Source organism: Pongo abelii, chromosome 7, assembly GCF_028885655.2.
Source record: "Pongo abelii isolate AG06213 chromosome 7, NHGRI_mPonAbe1-v2.0_pri, whole genome shotgun sequence".
NCBI lineage: Eukaryota > Metazoa > Chordata > Mammalia > Primates > Hominidae > Pongo > Pongo abelii.
Genome location: NC_071992.2, coordinates 26971919 through 26995624, shown reverse-complemented (window position 1 = coordinate 26995624; position 23706 = coordinate 26971919). Strand labels below are relative to the sequence as shown.

The 23706-nt window shown below is 36.9% G+C and overlaps 1 protein-coding gene and 1 pseudogene across 4 annotated transcripts in view; one reads left to right on the top strand and one right to left on the bottom strand.

The window, feature by feature from the left end:
- The window catches only part of LOC129060781 (large ribosomal subunit protein eL21-like), a 28535-nt gene extending 18559 nt beyond the window's left edge, over window positions 1-9976 (bottom strand). For all 4 annotated transcript variants that reach the window (XR_008527684.2, XR_008527686.2, XR_008527685.2 and 1 more), the window contains exon 1: window positions 9577-9976. Coding sequence is in view for 1 of the 4 variants with exons in the window: in XM_054561058.2 (XP_054417033.2) it covers window positions 9577-9847 (271 nt within the window). In the remaining 3 variants the exon portion in view is untranslated. The remainder of the gene's footprint in view (window positions 1-9576) is intronic.
- Window positions 9977-10051: 75 nt separating this feature from the next.
- LOC100440704 (mammalian ependymin-related protein 1-like) lies at window positions 10052-12290 on the top strand (annotated as a pseudogene).
- The last annotated feature ends 11416 nt before the right edge of the window (window positions 12291-23706 follow it).

The window sequence follows — 23706 nt, the reverse complement described above, 5'->3', positions numbered from 1 at the left end:
TTGTTGGGCCAATCTTGCTGAGCAGTGTACGTTGCCATCTGGATGCTGAGAACATGTGTGGTGCAGTGATGGTCATGGGGCCTACATAGGCTAGTCATGGGCAGTAGGACTCTTTTACAATTAAGAACTGAATGCAAAAATACTGAGTTAAGTCTGGGATAATGTAACCGCATTTTAAACATTTTTATAACGTGCATTTAATAATGATTTTATTTTTAATCAATTCTATTTGAAATTCACAGTTTAACATTATTAGCTCAATTCGATAAATACATTTTTATTGCTTATTTTTTAGCTTTGTATTTTGAAATACTTTCAGGCCCACAGAAAAGTTATAAGAAAATGTAAAACACCCTTGTATACTCTTTAGCCATATTTTGTGGTTGTTACTTTTAATATTTTATCACATTTGCGTTATTTTCCCTTTCTTTCTCTGTATGTACACACATGGCTGATGGTACTTTCTGAGAATGGCCACAGCGGTAGCCATTGTCCCACAGGCTTTTCTAGAATCTTGCCTCTCCCCATCAAGAGATGCATCTACAGCCCCTCCTCTTGGATTTGAGACTGCTACAACCAATAGAATATGGCTGCAGTGAGGTTACACGACTTCTGAGGTTAGGTCCTAGAAAGGATACAACTTCTGCCTCGTTACCACTCCTGAGACACTCACCCTAGGAGCCCAAATGCCATTTAGTGAGGAAACCCAGGCCGTGTGGGAAGGCCACAGGTAGGTTTTCTAGTCAACAGCATCAGCATCGGCTTGGCGGACAGCCAGCATTCACCACCAGACAAGGGAGTGGTGATTCCATCCTCAACACTTTGTGTCTTCCAGCTGAGGCCCCAGGCATCAGGGAGCAGAGACAAGCCTCCCATGCTGTTTTCTGTCCAAATTCCTGATACACAGAAACCACAAGCATAGTAACTGGTTGTTATAAGCCACTGCATTTTTGGGGTAGTTACTCTGCCATATTAACTAGAACAACACGTTAATAATCTTTTTTCTTTTTTCTTTTTTCTTTTCTGAGCCGTTAAGGGAATTCATTAGGGATACGATGCTCATTACCTCTTAATGTTTTTTAAAAGCAAGGAGGGTTTCCTGCATAACCACAGAGCAGCCATCAAAATCAGGAAATTAACACTGAGACAATACTGCCTTCAAATCCATGGATCCCACTCATGTTGTCCCAACAGTGTCCCATCCAGCTCTAAGCTCCGATCCAGATCACATGTAGCACTTGGTTGTCATGTGTCTTGAGTTTCTTTCAAGCTGGAACTCAGCCTCCATCTGGCTTTTACAACCTTAGCAGTTTTGAAGCACACAAGCAATTTACTCTGTAGAATGTCCCTCAGTTTGGATTTGTCTGACATTTGTTCATGGATATTTCTTCATTTCCTCATAGGTTTCCTCAGGTTATGTCATTTTTTTCAGAAGTGTTATAGAAGTGATTCTGTTTTCTTCTTAGGGCATTAAATTAGAAGGCACATGATTTTACTGTTTATCACTTGGTTAAAATTGTGCCTGCTAAGTTCTCAGCTGTAAAGTTAATAAACATATGGTACTTATAATTTTGTGTAAATTTTCTGTTCTTTATCAAAATCTCACCCACTAGTTTTAGTGTCCATTTGTGATTCTTTGCTTTAATCAGCTGTTACTATAGTGGTTGCTAAATATTGATTTTTAAATTTCATTATTCCATCCACATTATTTATTTATTTATTTTTTGGTAGAGACGGGATCTCACTATGTTGCCCAGGCAGGCCTTGAACTTCTGGCTTCAAATGATCCTCCTGCCTTAGCTTCCCAAAATGTTGGGATTACAGATGTGAGTGATCATGCCCAGCCTCATCCACATTTATCAGTTGGCATTCTACCATAAGTTAGCATTTCCCTTTTTTTGTATGTATGTATATATGTATATATATATACATATGTCTCAAGATTCTTATTTCAATCAATGCACTATAATGGTACTTTTTTTTCCTGAGACAAGGTCTCATTCCGTTGCCCAGGCTGGAGTGTAGTAGCACAATCACGGCTCATTGCAGCCTCGATCCCCTGGGCTTGAGTGATCCTCCTGCTTCAGCCTCCCAGGTAGCTGGCCCTACAGGTGCATGCCACTACGTTTGGCTAATTTTTTAAAAAAATTTTTATAGAGATGAGGTCTTGAGCATCTTTTCATATGTTCATCAGCCATTTGCATATCTTTTTTGGTGGAGTGTCTGTTTAGTTTTTTTAATGTGGTTATTTGTCTTTTTATTATTGAGTCGTAAGACATATATCCTGACATAAGCCTTTTGTTAGATATGTATTATATATATTATAAATAAATATATTTATACATATTATAAGTAAATATAGATCTATTATAAATAAATTTATATTTATATTATAATCTATTATAAATAAATTTATATTTATATTATAATCTATTATAAATAAATTTATATTTATATTATAATCTATTATAAATAAATTTATATTTATATTATAATCTATTATAAATAAATTTATATTTATATTATAATCTATTATAAATAAATTTATATTTATATTATAATCTATTATAAATAAATTTATATTTATATTATAATCTATTATAAATAAATTTATCTATTATAAATAAATATATTATAAATAAATAATGAAGATATATATTATAAATAATTATAAATAATTCTCCCGTCCTGTGGCTTGTCTTTTGATTTTCTTAATGATGGCTTTTGAAAAGAAAATAATTATATTTTTTATAGTTTGAGTTTTTTGTGTCCCATATGAGACAACTTTGCCTACCTTAATGTTATAAAGATTTTTCTCTACTATGTTTTCATTTAAAAGTTTTGTAATTGATGTTTTTCCACTTAGGTTTACAATATATTTCTAGTTTTTGTGATTGTGTGAGGTAGGGATTAATTATCTTTTTTTCCTATACAGAACGATATACAATTGTTCTAGCACAATTTCTGGAAAAGACTTTCCTTTCTTCATTGAATTGCCTTGGTACATTTGTAGAAAATGAATTGACCATATGTAAATGGGTCTATTTCTAAATTCACTATTCTGTACATTGATCTTTTTGCTTTCACCAATACTACATTGTCTTAATTTTTGTAGCTTTATAGTAAATCTTGAAATGAGATGTTTTCCTTCCATTTCTTTTTTGTTTCTTTTTGAAACAGGATCTCGCTCTGTCACCCAGGCTGCATTGCAGTGGCACAATGATGGCTCACTGCGGCCTCAGTCACCTGGTTTCAAGTGGTCCTCCCGCCTCAGCCTCCTGAGTAGCTGGGACTACAGGTATGTGCCACCATGCCTGGCTGACTTTTTTAATTTTTAGCAGGGATGAGGTCTTGCTATGTTACCCAGGCTGGTCTCGAACTCCTGAGCTTAAGCAATCCTACACACCTCGGCCTTCCAAAATGTTGGGATTACAGGTGTAAACCACCATGCCTGGCCTCTCCAACTTTATATTTTTAAAAATTAGTTTTGTGTTCTAGGTCCGCAGCAATTCCCATCAAAAATTTTAGAATTAGCTTGTGAATTTCAACAAAGATACTTGAAGGAATTTTGATGGGGATTCCATTGACTCCATAAATCAATTTGGGAAGAACTGAGAATATCGAGTTTTCCCATCCTCGAACATGCTATATTGCTCTATTTACTAAGGTCTTCTTTAATTTTTTTCAACAATATTCTATTCTTTTCAGTGAAGAAGTCTTGTATGTCTTTTGGTAAATTTAATGTAGCCAATTTAGAAAATTTTTCTATATTATTTGTTATTATATTTATTGAAATATAATATTATTGACTGATAATAAAATATTTGGGATTTGTCTCTGTTTTTTGTCTATTTCATGATTCCTAACCATTTAATTTTATAATATTTCTCAAAAGTGTGAGTTAATGAGAGATCGTCCTTCACCACAGATAGCTTGGAAAACACTTGTCTAGAGATAGAAAGTTTAGGTCTGGTAAGTGCTTTCAGCTCTCATCATCTTCCAAGCATTAAGAAAGGGGCAAAAAGAGCCAGAACAGTGCATGCTCAACTCTTTTGGAGAAATTATTTGGGAATGGCACATATCAATCCTGTTTATATCCCATGCCATACCTAGCTGCAAGGGAGGCTGGAAAATGTAGCTTTACCTGGCTTACGTGGATCCAGTAACAGCTATCACTGTGGAAGAAGGGAAACATGGAGATGGTGGGGAACTATTAGCAGTCTGCCATTGTTGTTCTCTCTGGACACTTAAAAGTTAATGCACTCTTCCCTTCCACTGTACAGAACACGCTGATGCCTCCTTCAGTGAGACACCTCAAAATCTCATCCAGTTTAATGGCTAGGATCTCAAGGTGATGTGCATTCTTCTCCACCAAGTTTGGAGATGCTACGCATGGTCTTATGACCTATAAAAAAATCACATCATCTGTATCTTTTCCTATGTATGCAGCATGAAATGGTGGACTAGGACCAGCACAACCGTTATAAAAACCCTTACTTGGAAAAGCAAAGAATGTGAAGTACACAGCAGCCAGTGTTCCATAGCAATGGTCAAATCTGGAAGCATTGGATTGTGAAGACTCCCTGCCCTAGCTAGCAATGGAGTGATGCTTTGGTTGGACTCTGGTTCTACTCTTTGGGAAGAATCACCTTGTCTGTTGTTCTCTGTGGCCCCTAATTCTGCAGTGACACTAGACACTAGAGAGTCTGGCCCATTTGAAGTCTGTGTAGCTCTCACCACCTGCTTCCTCTTGGTGCAGGATACACTCAGCTCTTCCCCAGGGGAGGCAATCCAAAGTCTTATCAAACTACTGTATCTGGTTCAAAGTCCAGGATCTCAGGTTGATGCACAGTCTTTTCAATGATGTGTTGGAGGCTTTATAGTCGATTCTAGGAATTAGCACTCACCATTTCCTCTCCCAGTTCATTGGCCAGAACTTTACACATGGCCATACCCGACTGCAAGAGTAGGAAATGTAGACTTCAGCTGGATGGCTTTGTCCTTGGCTGAAACTTAAGGAACCTCTTATTAGATAAAGGATACTCATGAATAGTCAGTTTCTGTCACACCAGGGCAGGCTGTCTCTCTCCCACACTACACTGGCCCAAACACGGACCTCAGCATGATTCCATGATTCACATACACACATAAATGCATACACACACAAAGATTTGGTTGGTGATAATAGACTGTTTAGTTTGGGGAAATTGATGACATTATGTAGCACATGATTAAAGTTACAATATTAGAACTTTTTAAAACAGCTTTATTGGGATATAATATTTTCTTTTTTTTTTTTTTTTTGAGTTGAGATCTCATTCTGTTGCCCAGGCTGGAGTGCAGTGGCACAATCATGGCTCACTGCAGCCTCAGCCTTCTCAGGTTCAGGTGATTCTCCCACCTCAGTTTTTGTATTTCTAGTAGGGACAGGGTTTTACCATGTTGCCCAGGCTGGATTTGAACTCCCGGACTTAAGCAATCCTCCTGCCTTGGCCTCCCAAAGTGCTGGGATTACAGGTGTGAGCTACCGCACCTGGCCAGGGGTATGATTGATATACATAAAAACTGCACTCATTGAATGTATATAATTTGATAACTTTGGACATCACATGCACCAGTGATACCAACACTACAGTCAAAGTAATAAATATATCAATCACCTCTAAACGTTTCCTTATGTCCCTTTGCCTTGTGTGTGTGTGTGTGTCTGTTAAGAACACTTATGAAATCTTCACTCTTAACTGTTTAAGTGTACAGCACTGTATTGTTAACTACAGGCACAATGTTGTACAGCAGATCTCTAGAACTTACTCATTTTGTTTTGACTGTAATTTTATACCCATTGAATAGCTCCCCATTCTTCCCTTGGCCCCATCTGCTGGAAAGCACCATCCTATTTTCTGCTTCTATGTTTTACTATTTTAGGTACCTTACATAAATGGAATCATGTCGTGTCTGTCCTTTTGTGCCTGGCTTATTTCATTTAGCATAATGTCTTACAGTCCATACCTGTTGTTGCAAATGGCAGGATTTCCTTCTTTTTCAAGGCTGAATAACATTCGTGTGTGTGTGTGTGTGTGTGCCTGTGTGTGTGCATGTGCCACATTTTTTAAGCTACTCATCTCTCGATGGAGGTTTGTGTTGTTTCTGTATCTTGGCTACTGCAAATAGTGCTGTAATGAGCATGGGGGTGCACATATCTCTTCAAGGTCCTGATTGCAATTCTTCTGGATAAATTCCCAGAAGCGGGACTGCTGGATCATATGGCAGTAATGATCCAGCACCTTCTTTTTCTTTAAAGACACTCAGCCATTTCATTATATTTTTTAACTCCCTTTCTGCTTTCTCTTTACTTTTCTCACTCTCTATTTACAGATTATTGCTCATTCTGAATGCTGAGTGGCTTAGCTTTCTTTCTGTGTTCTTAACTACTTATTACGCCCTGATAGTCTCACTTTCCACCCAAGTGATTTTTTTAAGGAATTTTGCTAAAGGGAAATTGTTCTCCTCTAAAAGGAAATCAATGGCCAAATTTTAAAATTATGATTTTCTTTTACCCTGATCTGAGTTTGTGCATGGTAAAAAAGAGATTGGAAAGAAAAATATAATATTAGGTTGGTGCAAAAATAATTGCGGTTTTTGCCATTACTTTCAACGGCAAAAACCTGCAATTACTTTTCCATCAACCTAATATAAAAATATAAAGTACATGTAATTGCAGAGTAAGATTATGAACATTTTACTTTTTTCTCTTTTACAAATTTATTATTATAAAAATGTATTTCCTTGATCATAGGAAAAATATAACAGATGTATTAAAAAAGCAATAATTTTTTCCCTGAAAATTGGCAAACCCTTGGCATAAGTTACATTCAACCTACCATCCTGTCTGCATTTCCATATGTCAGAAAATAGAAAAGATCAAATGAGAATAGCTAAAATTCACTGGGTGCTGACTATGTGCTAGGCAATTCATTAGATACCGTATATGAATTAACTAACTCAATATTTATAACAACCCTATAGAGCAGGTACTGTTTTTATTATTTTCATTTTATAGATATGAAACAAAAGCACAGAGAGCTTGTTACTTGTGTGAGCTCACACAGGTAATAAGAATAATAAAACAAATGCACAGAGCACTTACTATATTAGAGTGCTTCTCTAAGTGCTTCATGTATAATAATGCCATTTAATTCTCACATGAATCCTGTGTGATAGACAATATTATGGCCCCCATTTATAGATGAGTAAATTGAGGCCCAGGAAGGTTCAGAAACTTGTCTCAGGCTACTCAGCTAGTAAGTGGTGATATGGCTTGGATCTGTGGTTCTGCCCAAATCTCATGTTGAATTGTAATCTCCGGTGTTGGAGGTGGGGCCTGGTGGGAGGTAATGGGCTTATAGGGGTGGATTTTTCATGAATGGTTAGCACTATCCACTTGGTGCTATTCTTGTGATAGTGAGTGAGTTCTTATGAGATCTTGTTCTTTTTTTTTTTTTTTTTTTTTGAGACGGAGTGTCGCTCTGTCGCCAGGATGGAGTGCAGTGGCATGATCTTGGCTCACTGCAAGCTCCACCTTCTGGGTTCATGCCATTCTCCTGCCTCAGCCTCTCGAGTAGCTGGGACTACAGGCACCCGCCACCATGCCCGGCTAATTTTTGTGTGTGTGTGTATTTTTCGTAGAGATGGAGTTTCACCGTGTTAGCCAGGATGGTCTCGATCTCCTGACCTCGTGATCCGCCCGCCTTGGCCTCCCAAAGTGCTGGGATTACAGGCGTGAGCCACCGCGCCCGGCCCGAGATCTTGTTCTTTACAAGTGTGTTGTAATATCAGTATAGACTTGCTCTGTCCTGCCCCTGCTTTCACCATGTAAACTGCTTGCTTTACCTTCCACCATGAGTAAAAACTCCCTGAAGCCTCCCCAGAAACAAATGCTGTCATGCTTCCTGTACCCCCTGCAGAACTGTGAGCCAGTTAAACCTCTTTCCTTTATAAATTACCCAGTCTCAGGTATTTCTTTACAGCAATGCAAGAATGGACTAACACAAGTGGCAAGGCTGGATTTGAATCTGGATTTGGGTGCAGGTCCGTGCTCCTAAGCTTTGCACTCCTAAACATTAACATTCACTACACGAGCTTGAATCGTAAAGTTAACAAGTTTATCCTGTCAAATGTGAGGGTTCTTGCAGAGACTACCTTTGAGAATACCAGTATCAGGGATGTAAACCCTGGTGAATAAGCCTGCTACTGCTTGGTCATTATGTGTGTCGAGCTGGTGGAATTGAATTTCCATGGAATCTAGTTGGGTGCATCCATTCACAGCAGGGCAGGAGGACTCCTAGGAGGGCAGGGTTTGAATTACAGCAACCTAAAAACGAAGTGAGACCCTTGCCTGGAAAGTAAACACCAGAATGCTTATTCGAAAAGCAAAGCCTGGATTTGTTAGGCTCTCTCGAGAGATGCCGTAATTATGAAAGGCCTTATCCCTGCTGGCTTCCTGTGCACAGCAAAGCCTAATGATGCTGACAGGTCATATAAGCTTGCACTAATGGGCTCATGTTTTATTTATTCAGGTGCTGATTTGACATTGCCCAGCCCCAGTGAATCTATGGATTTGGAAATAACTGGGTTCTCTCTCCATACTGTGATGTTATCTCCAAAAATGAAGGAAATGAAAAACAGGAAAGGCCTTGGATTCCCTGCAGATAGCTCCCATAGTTTACAATAAGAATTCAAATACTACAAAAAGCATTAGGCAACATTTAAAACACAAATCAACAGTGTTTAATATGATATATTGCAAAGAAATTTTTGGCAATGAAAGTCTCTCTTTAAGCAACACTTCCACCCAGTGCCAACTAAATAATGTAACAGCAGCTGGACTCTTTCTAAATTGAGCATGAAATTATGTATTTCTCCCATGACACAGATGATACCAAAAGGCAACATTTCCTAAAATAAAAAATGAAGGGTAAATTAAGCAGGCTAAGGAAGACTCTCTTGTGCCTTCTTTCTTTTATTTTTAAATAACTTTTATTGTTGAAATAAAACATACCTACAAGAGTAAAAAATCATGGATGTATATCTGGGCACATTTTTATACATACCCAGGTAGATCCTACATATGTTAAAAGTATAATAAGCAAAAATTATGAATAACTATATGCCAATAAGTTTGAAAATGTAGACAAAGTTGAAAATTTTTTTGAAAAACACAAATTACAATTTTTATACTAATCTTAAGTGAAATTAAATATGTGAGTTCATAATGATGCTTTAAAAATTTGGCTCTCTTTGAAGGGTGATAGGGAATCAACTCGTTGTTTTTAATATTGTTTTTCTTAAAAATTAAAATAAGCATTTTTCCTGGCTTCGTTATAGAAATTGTACTAGATATTGTTTTTTTTTTAATAGCCCAGAGGTCCTTTTTTTTTTTTTTTTTTTTTTTTTAACACCTATTATGCCATGAATTCATAGGGAATAGACTCCAGCAGCTCAGGCTCCTTCCCATTGGTTCTCACAAAGCGTGCTTCTCTGGGTGGAGCAGGCTGGCGCTTTAGTGAACCCACGTACCTTTCTCTTTGGCTTCTTTCTTTTTCTGATCATTTTCCTTCACGCGTTTCAGGAAGCTATTTCGGCTCTTAGAGTTCTTAATGTGCTCAATACGCACATTAATACTCTTGGCAAGAATCTTGCCCTTAACTTGTTTGTTTACAACAATGCCAACAGCATGCTGGGTAACATTGTAGACTCCTCCAGTTTTGCCATGGTAACACTTGTGGGGCATTCCTTTTTGAACAGTACCCATTCCCTTGATGTCTACAATATCACCTTTCTTATACATTCACATATATGTGGCCAAAGGAACAACTCCATGTTTTCTAAAAGGCCTAGAGAACATATATCAGGTGCCTCTCCTCTTTCCCTTTGTGTTCGTCATTTTGGCGAATTACTGGAAGATGGCGGTTCCGGCCGAAAGCTAGATATTGTTAATTACATCTGCATGAGTATTTGAACAAGCTCCCATGTCCTCTGCATTTCCTATAAAATGGCGTTTGGACTGGGCACAGTGGCTAAAGCCCGTAATCCCGGGACTTTGAGAGGCTGAGGTCCACCCAGACTTTGTCAATGACTTATCTACTTTCTGTTTCTATGGATTTGCCTATTCTGGACATTTTATATAAGTGAAATCTTATAATATATGACCTTTGTAACTAGTGTTTTCAAGGTTTACCTATGTTATGGAATGTGTCAATAGTTCATTAATTTTTACTGGTAAATACTATTCCATTGTACGAATATACCACATTTTGTTTACTCATTTACCAATAGAGGAACATTTGGATTGTTTCCACTTTTGAGCTATTATAAATAATTCCTCTATGAACATTTATATGCAAGTTTTTGTGTATATATATATTTTTTTCTCTCTGATATATACCTAAGAATGGACTGGGTCTAGATAACTCTGATATATTTTTTTTCTTTTTTTGAGACAGAGTTTCGCTCTTGTTGCCCAGGCTGGAGTGCAATGGCGCGATCTCGACTCACTGCAACCTCTGCTTCCTGGATTCAAACGATTCTCCTGCCTGAGTCTCCCTAGTAGCTGGGATTACAGGCACCTGCCACCATGCCCGGCTAATAACTCTGAAAATTTTGAGGGTCTAGATAACTGTGAAAATTTTTGGGAACTACCAAACTGTTTTCCAAAATGGCTACACCATTTTAAAATTCCATCTGCAATACATGAGGGTCCTGATTTCTCCACATCCTCACTGACACTTGTCTGTCTTTTTTTATTATAGCCAGTCTGGTGAATATGAAATGGTATGTTACTGTGATTTTTATTTGCATTTCTCTGATGGCTAATAATCTTGAGAATGTGTTTATGTGCTTACTGGTCATTTGTCTATCTCCTTTAGTAGTGAAATGTCTGTTCAAGTCTTTTTTTTTTTTTTTTAACGTAGGGTCTCACTCTGTTTCCTAGGCTGTAATGTGGTGGCCAGATCATAGCTCACTGCAGCCTCCATCTCCCTTGCTCAAGTGATCATCCCATCTCAGCGCCCCTCCCCTTATCCCTAGTAGCTGGGACTACAGGTGTGTGCCATCATGCCCGGCTAATTTTTGTATTTTTTGTAGAGATGGGGTTTTGCCATGTTGCTCAGGCTGCTGTCCATTTTTTAAATTGAGTCGTTTGGGTTTTGTTGTTGATTTCTAGGAGTTCTTTATATATTCTGAATATTAATCCCCTATCAGGTATGATTTGCAAATATTTTCTCCCATTCCCTGGGTTGCCTTCTCACTCTATTGATGGTTCCTTTGATGCACAAAAGTTCTTAATTATGATAAAGTTCTATTCATCTATTTTTAATATTGTCAGTTGTGCTTTCGGTGTCATATCTAAAAAAAAAATCATTGCCTAACCCCAAGTCACAAGTATTTACTCCTATGTTTTCTTCTAACAATTTTATATTTTAGCTCTCACGTTTGGGTTTACGATTCATTTTGAGTTAATCTTTAAATATGGTGTAAGGTAGAGGTTCCAATTCATTCTTTTGCATGTAGATATTCAATTGTCCCAGCACCGTTTGTTGTATTCTTTCCCTATTGTAGTGTCTTAATATTCTTATTTATTTATTTCTTTAATTTCTTCAACTTTTTATTTTATTTTATTTCCAACTTTTATTTTAGGTTCAAAGGGTACATGTACAGGTTTCTTACATGGGTAAATTTCATAGCCATTCATTGAAAATCAGATGGTCACCAGGTTGTGTACCAGCAGAGTAACAGTTGCAACAGCTGTGCCCCATTCTCCTAGGATAGTCTGAACCAGCACATGCAGTGCTGGATGAGAGGACGGTGCAATAATTCCCTGCAAGAGATTATTTGAATATATTCTGCTCCATAAGGATGGAGTGATGTTTCAGACTGAGAAAGCTACCAAGCAGTGCTCAAAGATGACTCTGACAGAGCCCTAGGAGCCTCCTGACATTCTGCAGAACTCCACCTTTGAAGATCAATACTCTATTGGGGGCCCCCAGGTGCAGACCACCGTCCAGGTGTCATTGGACAGAAAGTCAGCCAGATCCTAGGAAATCTGGATTGGCGTCTATACAGTCAAGGATTGTTGCCCTGTCCAGGAAACATTTATCAAAAATTACAGTGTGATATTGTCCATGTGATTTTTTGACACATGGCTGGGCTTTAAAGATCCCTTGGTGTTTATCCCTCTGAGCACATGCCAGATGGCCCAGGCACAGAAGAAGAGCAAGAATTGTTCCTGGTGAGCCTGTGAACACACGGAAATTATAGCATTGGATGTCAGTTGCCAATGGCTTCCGCTGGAGATGGTTTTGAGACTAGTTGGGATAAGAATCTTTATTTGAGATAAATATAATTCTAGGAAGATACACATTGCTGTGGGTTTTTTGGTATGTTTGACTTTGACTACTCAAGATATGTTTACAGAAGAAAATTGAATGGAGAGGATGTGGTAACATGGGCTGTCTAGATGGCTAATATGAACACTTCACATATTTCCAATGCCTATTTGGGTCTAGGTTTTCTGCATGTGCAGGTATATGTGCAGTGCAGTGCAATGCCATACAAAGAAGGGAGAGGTCAGTAGGAGCAGTTTACCTTGGCAGGAAGGAGTATTTTATTACCGACATTGTTCCACATTGTTGGTGATAATAAAAAAAAGAATGATTTTGGTCAAAAATAAAAGAAAATCAATTGACTATGACAGTGAATGTTTAAAATTTATTTCTGGATTCTTGATTCTCACTCATTGATCTATATGTCTTTTTTTTTTTTTTTTTTTTGAGACAGAGTTTCACTCTTGTCACCCAAGCTGGAGTGCAATGGTGCGGTCTCAGCTCACTGCAACTTCTGCCTCAGCCTCCCCAGTAGCTAGGATTACAGGCGCATGCCACCAGGCCTCACTAACTTTTATATTTTTAGTAGAGATGGGGTTTCATCACCTTGGCCAGGCTGGTCTTGAACTCCTAACCTCACGTGATCCGCCCACCTCAGCCTCCCAAGGTGCTGGGATTACAGGTGTGAGCCACCACGCCCAGCTGTAATACATTTTCAAATGAAGAAGTGTAAGTCAGGTATGGTGGCTCACACCTGTAAACAGCACTTTGAGAAGCTGAGGTGGAAGAACTGCTTGAGCCCAGGAGTTTGTGGTTGCAGTGAGCCGTGATTGCACTACTATATTCCAGCTTGGGTGATAGAGCGAGACCCTGTCTCAAACAAACAGCAACAACAAAAAAGTGTGAATCCTCCAATTTTGTTCTTTATTTTAAAGATTGTTTTGGCTAGTCTGGGTCTCTTGCATTTCTATATGAGTTTTAGGATCAGCTTGTCTGTGTCTGCAAAAATGTCAGTTGGGATTTTAATAGCAACTGCATTGAATCTGTAGATCAATTTGGGGAGTGTTACCATCTTAATAATACTGAGACTTCTGATCCATAAAAATGGGATGTCTTTCCATATATTTAGGTCTTCTTTAATTTCTTTCAACATTTTATAATTGATATTATAAGCTTTGCACTTATTTTGTTAAATTTATTTGAGTATTTTATTATTTCGATGTTATTGTAAATGCACTTGTTTTCATTTTTGATTGTTAATATGGCTTGGCTGTGTCCCCACTTAAATCTCATTTTGAATTGCAGTTCCCATAATCCCCACGTGTCATGGGAGGGACCAAGTGGGAGGTAATTGAATCATGGGGGTGGTTACCTCCATGCTGTTCTCCTGATAGTGAATTCTCGTGAGATCTGACGGTTTCATAAGACGCTTCCCCCTCAAACTGCTTTGCTCTGCGCTTCTTGCTCCTGCCGCGATTGTGAATTTCTTGAGGCCTTCCCCAGCCCTGCAGAACTGTGAGTCAATTAAATTTCTTTCCTTTATAAATTACCCAGTCTTGGGTATTTCTTCATAGGAGCATGAGAACGGACTAATACGGTTGTCCTTTGCTAATGCATAGAAATATAATTCATTTTTGTATGTTGATTTTGTATCCTGAAAGCTGATAAATTCATTTATTGGTTCTAATAGATTTTTGTGAATTACTTAGGAGTTTCAAGACACAATCTGGAAATAAAGATAGTTTTACTTCTTCCTTTCCAATCAAAGGGCTGTTTATTTCTTTTTCTTGTCTAATTACCTCCATTAGAATGTTGGATAGAAGTGCTGAAATTGGACATCCTTGTCCTGTTCCTCATCTAAGGAGAGATCTGTCAACATTTCAGCATTAAATATAATGTTAGCTGTGGCTTTTTCACAGAAGTCTTTTATAAGGTTGCAGAAGTTACCTTCTGTTTTTAGTTTATTGAGTGTTTGTATTATGAAATGTTGGATTTTGTCAGACTCTGTGTCTGTTGGGATGATTATGTGGGTTTTTGCTTTATTTATTAATGTGGATTATTATATAGACAAATTTTCATATGTTGAACCAACCTTGCAGTCCTGTGATAAATCACACTTAATCAAAGGGTATAATCCTTTTTATGTGTTGTTGGATTTGGTTTGCTAGTATTTTGTCGAGAAATTTTGCAAATATATTCATAAGTGATATTTGTTTGCAGTTTTCTTGTGATTTCTTTTGCTTTCAAGGTGATACCAACCTCTTAGAATAAGCTGGGAAGTGTTACCTCTTTTTCTATTATTTGGAAGTTTGAGAAGCATTGGTGCTAGCTATTCTTTAACCATATAGTAAAATTTACCAGTAAAACTATTTAGGCCTCGTTCTTACTAATTCATTTTTTAAAATTAATACTTGTTACAGGTCTATTCAGATTTTAGATTTTCTCTTTGGTCCATTTCAGGAGTTTCTGGCTTTCTAGGAATTTCTCCTTTCATTTAGGTTATCTAATTTGTTGGCATACCATAGTTCAAAATATTCTTTTATATTTCTTTTTATTTCTGTAAGGTCAATAGTAATGTCTCTTCTTTCATTTCTGGAATTAGTAATTTGAGTCTTCTTTTTTTTCCCTTGGTCAGTATAGCTAAAAGATTGTCAGTTTTGTTGTTCTTTTTAATAAAATACTTTTTGTTTTATTGATTTTCCCTATTTTTCTATTTTCTGTCTCATTTATTGCAACTCAAATTTTTCTTTCTTCTGCTTTTAATTTAGCTTCCTCTTATTTTTCAAGTTTCTTAAAATAGAACATTAGGTTATTGATATGGGGTGTTTATTCTTTTTTAATATAGGAATTTATACCTACAAATTTCTCTCTAAGCACTGCTGTAGCTGTGCCCCATAAGTTTTGGTATGACATATCTTCATTTTCATTAATCTCACATTTTCTAATTTCCCTTATGATTTTCTTCCGTTCATTAGTCATTTAATTGTATATTGTTTAATTTCAATGTGTGTGCATTTCCAAAATTTCTTTGTATTGTTTATTTCTTTTATTCTACTGTGGTTAGAAAGCATACTTTGTATGATTTCAACTTTCCTAAACGTGTTGAGGCTTGGTTTATGACCTAGCATATAGTCTATCCTGGAGAATCATCCATGTGAACTTGAGAATAATTTGTGTTCTATCTTTTTGAGTACATTGTTCTATAGATGTCTGTTAGGTAGGGTTAGTTTATAGTTTTTCTTTAGTGTTCTTATTGCTTTTCAGCCTACTTTTGACCCACTATTGAAAATGGGATACTGGCTGGGTGTGGTGGCTCATGCCTATAATCCCAGCACTTTGGGAGGCTGAGGTGAGTGGATCACTTGAGGTCAGGAATTCGAGACTATTCTGGCTAACATGGCGAAACCCTGCCTCTACTAAAAATACAAAAATTAGCCTGGTGTGATGGCAGGTGCTTGCAGTCCCAGCTACTCTGGACGCTGAGGCACAAGAATTGCTTTAACCTGGGAGGCAGAGTTTGCAGTGAGCTGAGTTTGCACCATTGCACTCCAGCCTGGGTGACAGAGCAAGACTCCATCTCAAAAAAAAAAAAAGAAAAAGAAAATGGGATATTGATAACTCCAACTATTATTTTTGAATTACCTATTTTCCCCTTCAAAATTTTCCTTCTCTACTCTCAGTCTTCACATCTTTCATGTCCTTTCAATGAAGCTATTGGACACCATATGCTATCTGTTCTTTGAACAGTCATTGATGTCTTTAATCTTTTCATTTACCACAATTTGGATAATCTGGGCCATCCATTACATCTTTCTGAAGATCCTTGAGAGATATTTCTGGCCTGATTTGGCTCAATAATGATTGGTCCAGTCTGTGCAGATATTTTGCTCTGTGAATGCAAGTTTCCAAACAGATTTCCCAAAGGCAGGTAGAGGAAGTGGAAAACCACGAAGGCAACTGCCCTCCATATTGAAAGATCCCATCTGGGTTACTATGGCCAAGTGAGAGAGAGATCAATGGCACTCTTTCTGGGCCATTCCTGAATAAGAAATCATGTCAAGTTGCCCTCAAACAATTTCTATAATGAAGCTTTTCTGAAGTTTGAGTTATTTTCTTAGTGGTTTCCCTGGATTACCACTAGCATGCTTACAGTAATCTAGTTTGAATTCATGTTTATTTAAACTAAAGAGCTTTGGCACAGCAAAAGAAACTATCAACAGAGTATACAGAAAACCTACAGAATGGGAAAAGATGTTTGTAAACTATGCATCTGACAAAGGTCTGATATCCAGAATCTATAAGGAACTGGAACCATTCAACAAACATAAAACCAATAACCCCATTAAAAATGGGCAAAAGACATGAACACGCACTTCTAAAAAAAGGCATACAAGTTGCCAACAAATATATGAAAAAATACCCAACATCATAATCATCAGAGGAATGCAAATCAAAACCACAATGAGATACCATCTCACATCAGTCAAAATGGCCACTATTAAAAAGTAAAAAAATAACAGGTACTGGTGAGGATGGACAGAAAAAGGAACAGTTATACATTGCTGGTGGGGAAGTAAATTAGTTTAGCTACTGTGGAAAGCAGTAGGGAGATTTCTCAAAGAACTTAAAACATAACTACCATTTGACCCAGCAATTCCGGTACTGGGTATATACCCAAAACCAGATAAATTGTTCTGTCAAAAAGAGGCATGCACTCATATGCTCATCATAGCACTATTCACAACAGCAAAGACAAAGAATCAACCTAGATGCCTGTCAATGATAGGCTGGGTAATGAAAATGTGGTACATACACACCATGGAATACTATACAGCCATAGAAAAGAACTAAATTATGTCCTTTGCAGCAGCTGGAGGTCATTATCCTAAGCAAACTAATGCAGGAACAGGAAACCAAATACTAGATGATTCTTTGTCATGGGGGCTTTCCTGTACGTTATAAGATGTTTAGTAGTATTTTTGGCCTCTACCTACTAGATACCAGCAGTACTCTCCATTGTAAATATCTCCAGACATTGGCAAATCACCTCCAAATGAGAAGCATTAGATTAGAGGTTTATCACTTTCATGGATCTTTGAAAAATATTGGCATTTGACTATTGATTTGAATTTTTTTGTCTTCTGAATCTCTGTAGTATGTTGATTCTTTAACTTTTTGGACTTATAGAATACAATTATAACTATTCTTGTATTCTTGTCTGCCAATTCTAATACCTATGCCAAGGCTGGGTTGGTTTTGATGGATTTATTTTCCTTCTCATTATGGGTCATATTTTCCTGCTTCTTTGCTTACTTAGTAAATTTTGACTGGATACCAAACCTTGTGAATTGTACTTTCTTGCTGGATACGTTTGCATTTCTAGAAACGTTTTTGAGTTTTATTCTGATAGACTATTAAATTACATGGAAATTGTTTGATTCTTTTGGTTTTTGCTTTTAAGATTTATTAGGTAGGATGAGAGCAGTGTTTAATCTGGAGTTAATCATTTTCCACTATGAAAGCAAGACTCTTCTGAATGTTCTACCTAATGTACCATGAATTATGAGGCTTTCCTGACTGGCTGGTGGTAATAGGCACAATTCCCAGCCCTGTGTGAGCTCTGCACACTGTTCCCTTTATTCATTTTGGGACATTCTTTCTTTGGCCTGGGGTAGTTTTCTCACATATTTAGGCCCATCTATGCTTTGCTAGTGGGCAGTTTGCAGATCGCTGGAGTTCTCTCTCGTGTGCTCCTACTCTCTCCTCTCTGGTCCTCTGCCCATAAACTGTAGCCACCTTGGTCTCCCTGGACTCAGCTCTACTTTCTAAACTCTGAGAGTCCCCTACACGCCACATGGGATTTTCCACCCTGTGCTGCATCCTGGAAGTTCTCTCAAGGCCATAATCTGGTCAATAATAATGTTCATATTGTTAGTTTTCTATCTCTGTGGGGTCACTCCTCTTTGTTGTCTGATGTTCAATGTGTTACAAACTTTGTTTCATATATTTTGCTACTTATTAACAATCATTTCATGTAACCATTTATTTTATATTGGTCAGAAATATAAGGCTATGTAAATATATTTTTAAAATCTTCAGAAATGGGGTATGTTTTTAGGAAAATATAACTTACCAAATTTAACTAAAGAACTAGAAAATATGAAGAGATATGTAACTACAAAATAAATTGAAACTGAAGTCTGTGCAGAAATTAACATCAAGGTCAGGCAGATTTACAGTCAATGTCTATAAATTCTTCAAGGAACAGATAACTCTAGTCTCATACAAAATATTCTAGAGAACAAAAGATGAAGGAATTTTCTCAGCTTCATTTTATGATGCTAATAAACTTTGTCAACAAAACCATTCAAGGCAATAAGAGGAAAGTTTTAGGCTAATCTTGCCATGAACACAGATACATAAAATCTAAATCTAGCAGTGTATATTTTTTGAAAATATTAAATCTAAGCATGACCATCCCCTGCTTTGGGTTCTTCAGTGGTTTGTCATATGTAGAATAAAATCAGAATGCCTTACCATGGCTCTACCAGGCTTTACATGATTTGTTCTGTACTTGGCCCTCTGATTCCTCCTACCTGCTTACCTTCTCTTTTCACTCTTGTATTTCACTGTCCATTGCATATAACTTGCTTTTTTTTTGTTTTAAACAACTCAGTGCTTTCATACTTGATCTTCCCCACCTCCATGCCCCTTTATCACCCAGACCCATAAGGCATGCATGTACCTAACCTACCTATCATTTAGATTCAACCTCAAGCCTCACCTTTTTAGAAAGTCCTTCCCTGTCCACCTTTCCCATATAGCCTCCATTCCTTTTGTTCCTCTGTCATCTTTCCTTGCTTTATCTTCTTCATGGCACTTATTAGTGTGTGATTATTCATCACTATGGCATTACTATTATCTTTTATTTGTTACTAGTACTCTCCTTCTTCCTAGTATATAGACTCTAGGAGGAAGAGGATTTAATTTGACTCACCTCTGTAGTAGCATCTAGGACTACGCTTGATTCATAATAAAGGCTCAATAAATATAGGTTGAATTAATGGATATCATATCTTCCAAGTATCTGTTTTAAGGTTAAATATCTTCATGCTATATTTTTCCCTTAATGAAATGAATAAATATTTTGGAGTATAAGTTGGTTAAGTAGATAATTTAATTGTAACTTATAGTAAACACTTATTCATTAGAATTAATTGGAATAAACACTTACAATTTTATCATAAAATTCTTCAAACATACACAAATAGAGAGCTGTAAAATAAACCTTTATACATGCTTTATACAGATTCAATTATTATCACAATTTGCTCCACTAGCTTTATCTATTTTCCCCTTTTCCGTATGATTCAGTAAGTCATGTCATTCTCCTTTCCAAAGTTAGGTGTGGATCTAAAATATGGATATTTTCTGAACTAAGTACGACATTATTCATGTTTAGCAAAATTATTAACAACTCTTTTATGTCTTTTGGTATCCAGATCACAACCAGAAGTTTTCAATGGCCTTCAAAAGTATTTTTATATTTAGTTTGTCTAAAGCAGAATCCCAGAAGAACTCTACACATTATATTTTGTTGTTTAGTGTTCTTAAGCAAAAACTCTAGAACAATATCTCCTCACCTTTTTTCCATGCTACTTACTTGTTTCAGAAACTGGATCAGTTGTCATACAGAACATGCCACGTTTTGAATTGGTCTGTTTTTTTTCTGGGGCTGCCACCTAATTTGTTCTTCTATTCCTCATATTTCTCATACACAGAAGTTAGCCACAGAGCTTGCTTAAGTTCAGTTTCTGCTTTCTTGGCCAATTTCATAGGTGATGCTTTGTGTTTGTATTGCATCATAACAACAGAAGGCACACAAATGTCTGCTTGTTCAGCCTTTAGTGATGCTAAGATTCGTCGCTCGTTTTAATGGGCGATGGCTTGAAACTTGCATTATAAGTTCCCCATCAATTTATCCTTTTTTTTTTTGAGATGGTGTTTCACTCTTGCTGCCCAGGCTAGACTGCAGTGGCACAATCTTGGCTCACTGCAACCTCCGCCTCCCGGGTTCAAGCGATTCTCCTGCCTCAGTCTCCCAAGTAGCCAGGATTACAGGCATATGCCACCACACCCGTGTAATTTTTGTATTTTTAGTAGAGACAGGGTTTCACCATGTTGGCCAGGCTGGTCTCGAACTCCTGACCTTAGGTGATCTACCCGCCTCGGCCTCCCAAAGTGCTGGGATTACAGGCGTAAGCCACTGCACCCAGCCCTCAGTTTATCCTTTAATGGTTTTCCCTACTGATGATGTTTCACTAGGGGTTGCAAAATGATGGTTTAGAAAAGTTATTACATTTCTTCATGGATTAGCTCAATGTTTTCTGAGAAGAGAGACTTTTTCTCATCCACCAGAACTATTTGGTTATCCTAAAATTAGGTTAAGCAATGAATCTTTGTATTTAAATTACAAATCTTCAGTAAAATGTTAGTTTCCTGGTCTTTCCTACTGGTTTCCCATGGGTCAGGTTTTTGTTTTTGATGTTGCCCTTATTTGACTTTCTCTTTCTTTCCTTCCTTTTTTGGTATAATTACACACAAAAAAATGGCTATTTAAAAATAAGTCAATATGTTCAAATTAATTGCTTTTAGTAACTATTTTGATGCACAAATTGTTCCATTCTTGGTCAAAGAAGTTACTGAAGGCTGGTTTTGGTGCCATTTGAAGATTATTTTTTAGTTTTGTCATTTTTATCTTTGAAAGACTTCTTGATTTCTGTCATGAAAAACCATTCTGATTTTGAGAAACATTTACATTATAGATTTTTCATGAAGTTTCTTCCTTCCAAGTGTACATAGAGACTTGGACTAACTGAAAAAAATGCTGCCAAAATGTCCCTCTGGATTTCTTGTAGTAACTCATCTGTACACCAGTAATAAATGTATTATTTTAAAACCCTTTTTTCTTCTGTGTTCAATCTTTAATACAGCAAGTATGTATTGAGTGGTTAATATATTCAACACAGTATTCCACTTTCTGAATAAACAACAATGACCAAGCAAATCAAAGCTCTTGCTGACATGAAACTTACAGTCTAGTAGGGGAGATAGAAAAGAAACAAGATAAATAAGTGAGTATAATATGTTTTTTAGTGATAATTGCTAATAAAAATGTGTGTGTACATTTGTGAGGATGAGTAGCGAAGTGTTGGACTTTTAGATGGGGTGGCCAGGGCAGGCTTCACTGAGAAGGTGATATTGGAGTAAAGACCTGGAGGAAGTGAATGAACAAACCATGTGGGTATCTGGGAGAAGAAAATTTAGGTGTGGTAATGTGTACAAAGGCTCTGCAGGGGAATATGCCTACTGTTGTCAAGGGTTGCCAAGGTTAGTGTGGCTGGAAAAAAGGGTTCAAGAGGAAGAAGTTTAGGGCATCAAGAGACAGTGGTGGATGCATATTATGTAAGGCTTTTGGGGTGGCAATGAGAATATACTTTGTTGACCTCCTACTACAGAGAGTGTAATTGACGATGGGCTCCAGCTGCTGCATTCCGAAACCCGCCAATATTTCTCAGAACTGCTTTTAGCTTACAACTAAGTATGGCAGGAATACTACAGTAGACCCGTTTCTGGGAGACAATGGGGATTTCTCTAATGGGTGACGTTGGCAAATGTACTTGCTAAACCTTCCTTAGATTGCATGGAGGTCTACGATCCTTGCACCCAAACTTTTTTCCTCTCTCCCTTACTTAGGTTCAGACTAGCTCAATGGTGATGGCTCTCTCAAATTCTTCCAGTTCTCTACCCATTCTCTCTCACAGATATGCCCCAATAAATAATAATGTCCTCTGCAAACAGAGATAATCTGATTTCTTCCTTTCCAATTTGGAAGCCTTTTATTTATCTTCCTTGCATAATTGCTCTGGGTAGGACTTCAGTAACATATTCATGATCTTAGAGGAAAAGCTTTTTTGGTCTTTCATCCTTGAGTTTGCTGTTAGTTTTGGCTTTTTCATTTATGGACTTCATTATGTTGGGGTGGTTTCCTTCTATTCCTAGTTTATTGAGTGTTTTTTTTTATCATAAAAAGGCAGTAATTTCATCAAAATTTTTTGCATTGATTGAGATAATAATGAGTTTTTACCCTTCATTCAACTAATATGGTGTTTTTCATTGATATTTTTGGCTTTTTAATAATGGCCATACTGCCTGTTAGATGGTATTTCATTGTAGTTTTTATTTGCATTTCTCTGATTAGTGATATTGAACACTTTTTCATATGTTTCCTGGCCATTTGGTTTCTACTGAGAAGTGTCTATTCATGTTCTTTGGCCACCCTTTAATGAGGTTATTGTTTTTTACTTGTTGCATTGTTTAGTTCCCCATCGAGTCTGTATATTAGACCTTCGTCAAATGCATAGTTTGTACATATTTTCTTCCATTCTCTAGGTTGTCTGTTTACTCTGTTGATAGTTTCTTTTGCTGTGCAGAAGCTCTTTAGTTTAGTTTCCACTTTTCAGTTTCTGTTACAATTGCTTTTGAAGACTTAATCATAAATTCTTTATCAAGGTTGATGTCCGGAATTCTACTAGAGGTATTATAGTTTGAGGTCTTGCATTTAAATCTTTAATCCATCTTGAGCTGATTTTTATATATTTTAAAAGGTAAGGATTCAGTTTCATTCTTCTGCATATGGCTAGCCAGCTATTCCAGCAACATTTATGGACTAGGGAGTCCTTTCTCCATTGTTTACTTTTGACAACTTTGTCAAAGATCAGATGGCTATAATGGTTTAATAGTCTCTGAGGATTTTTTATATTTGTATTTCTGTGGGATAAATTGAAATGTCACCTTTGTCATTTCTGATTGTGCTTATTTGGATATTCTCTTTTTCTTTGTTAATCTAGTTAATGATCTATTGATCTTGTTTATTCTTTCAAATAACCAACTTTTGGTTTTGTTGGTCCTTTGTATAGGTTTTTAGGTCTTAAGTTCATTTAATTCTGCTCTGATTTTGGTAATCTTTTTCTTCTTCTAGCTTTCAGGTTAGTTTGTTCTTTTTTTTTTTTTTTTTCTAGTTCCTCTAGGTGTAATGTTAGATCCAAATCTGAGATCTTTCTAAATTCTTGATATAGGTGTTTAGCACTATAAACTTTCCTCAGCACTGCTTTTGCTGCATCCTAGAGATTTTGGTATGTTGTATCTATTTTCATTTATTTCAAACAATGTTTTGATTTCTGCCTTAATTTCATTATTTACCCAGAAGACATTCAGAAGCAAGTTGTTTAATTTCCATGTAATTGTGTAGTTTTGGAAGATCTTC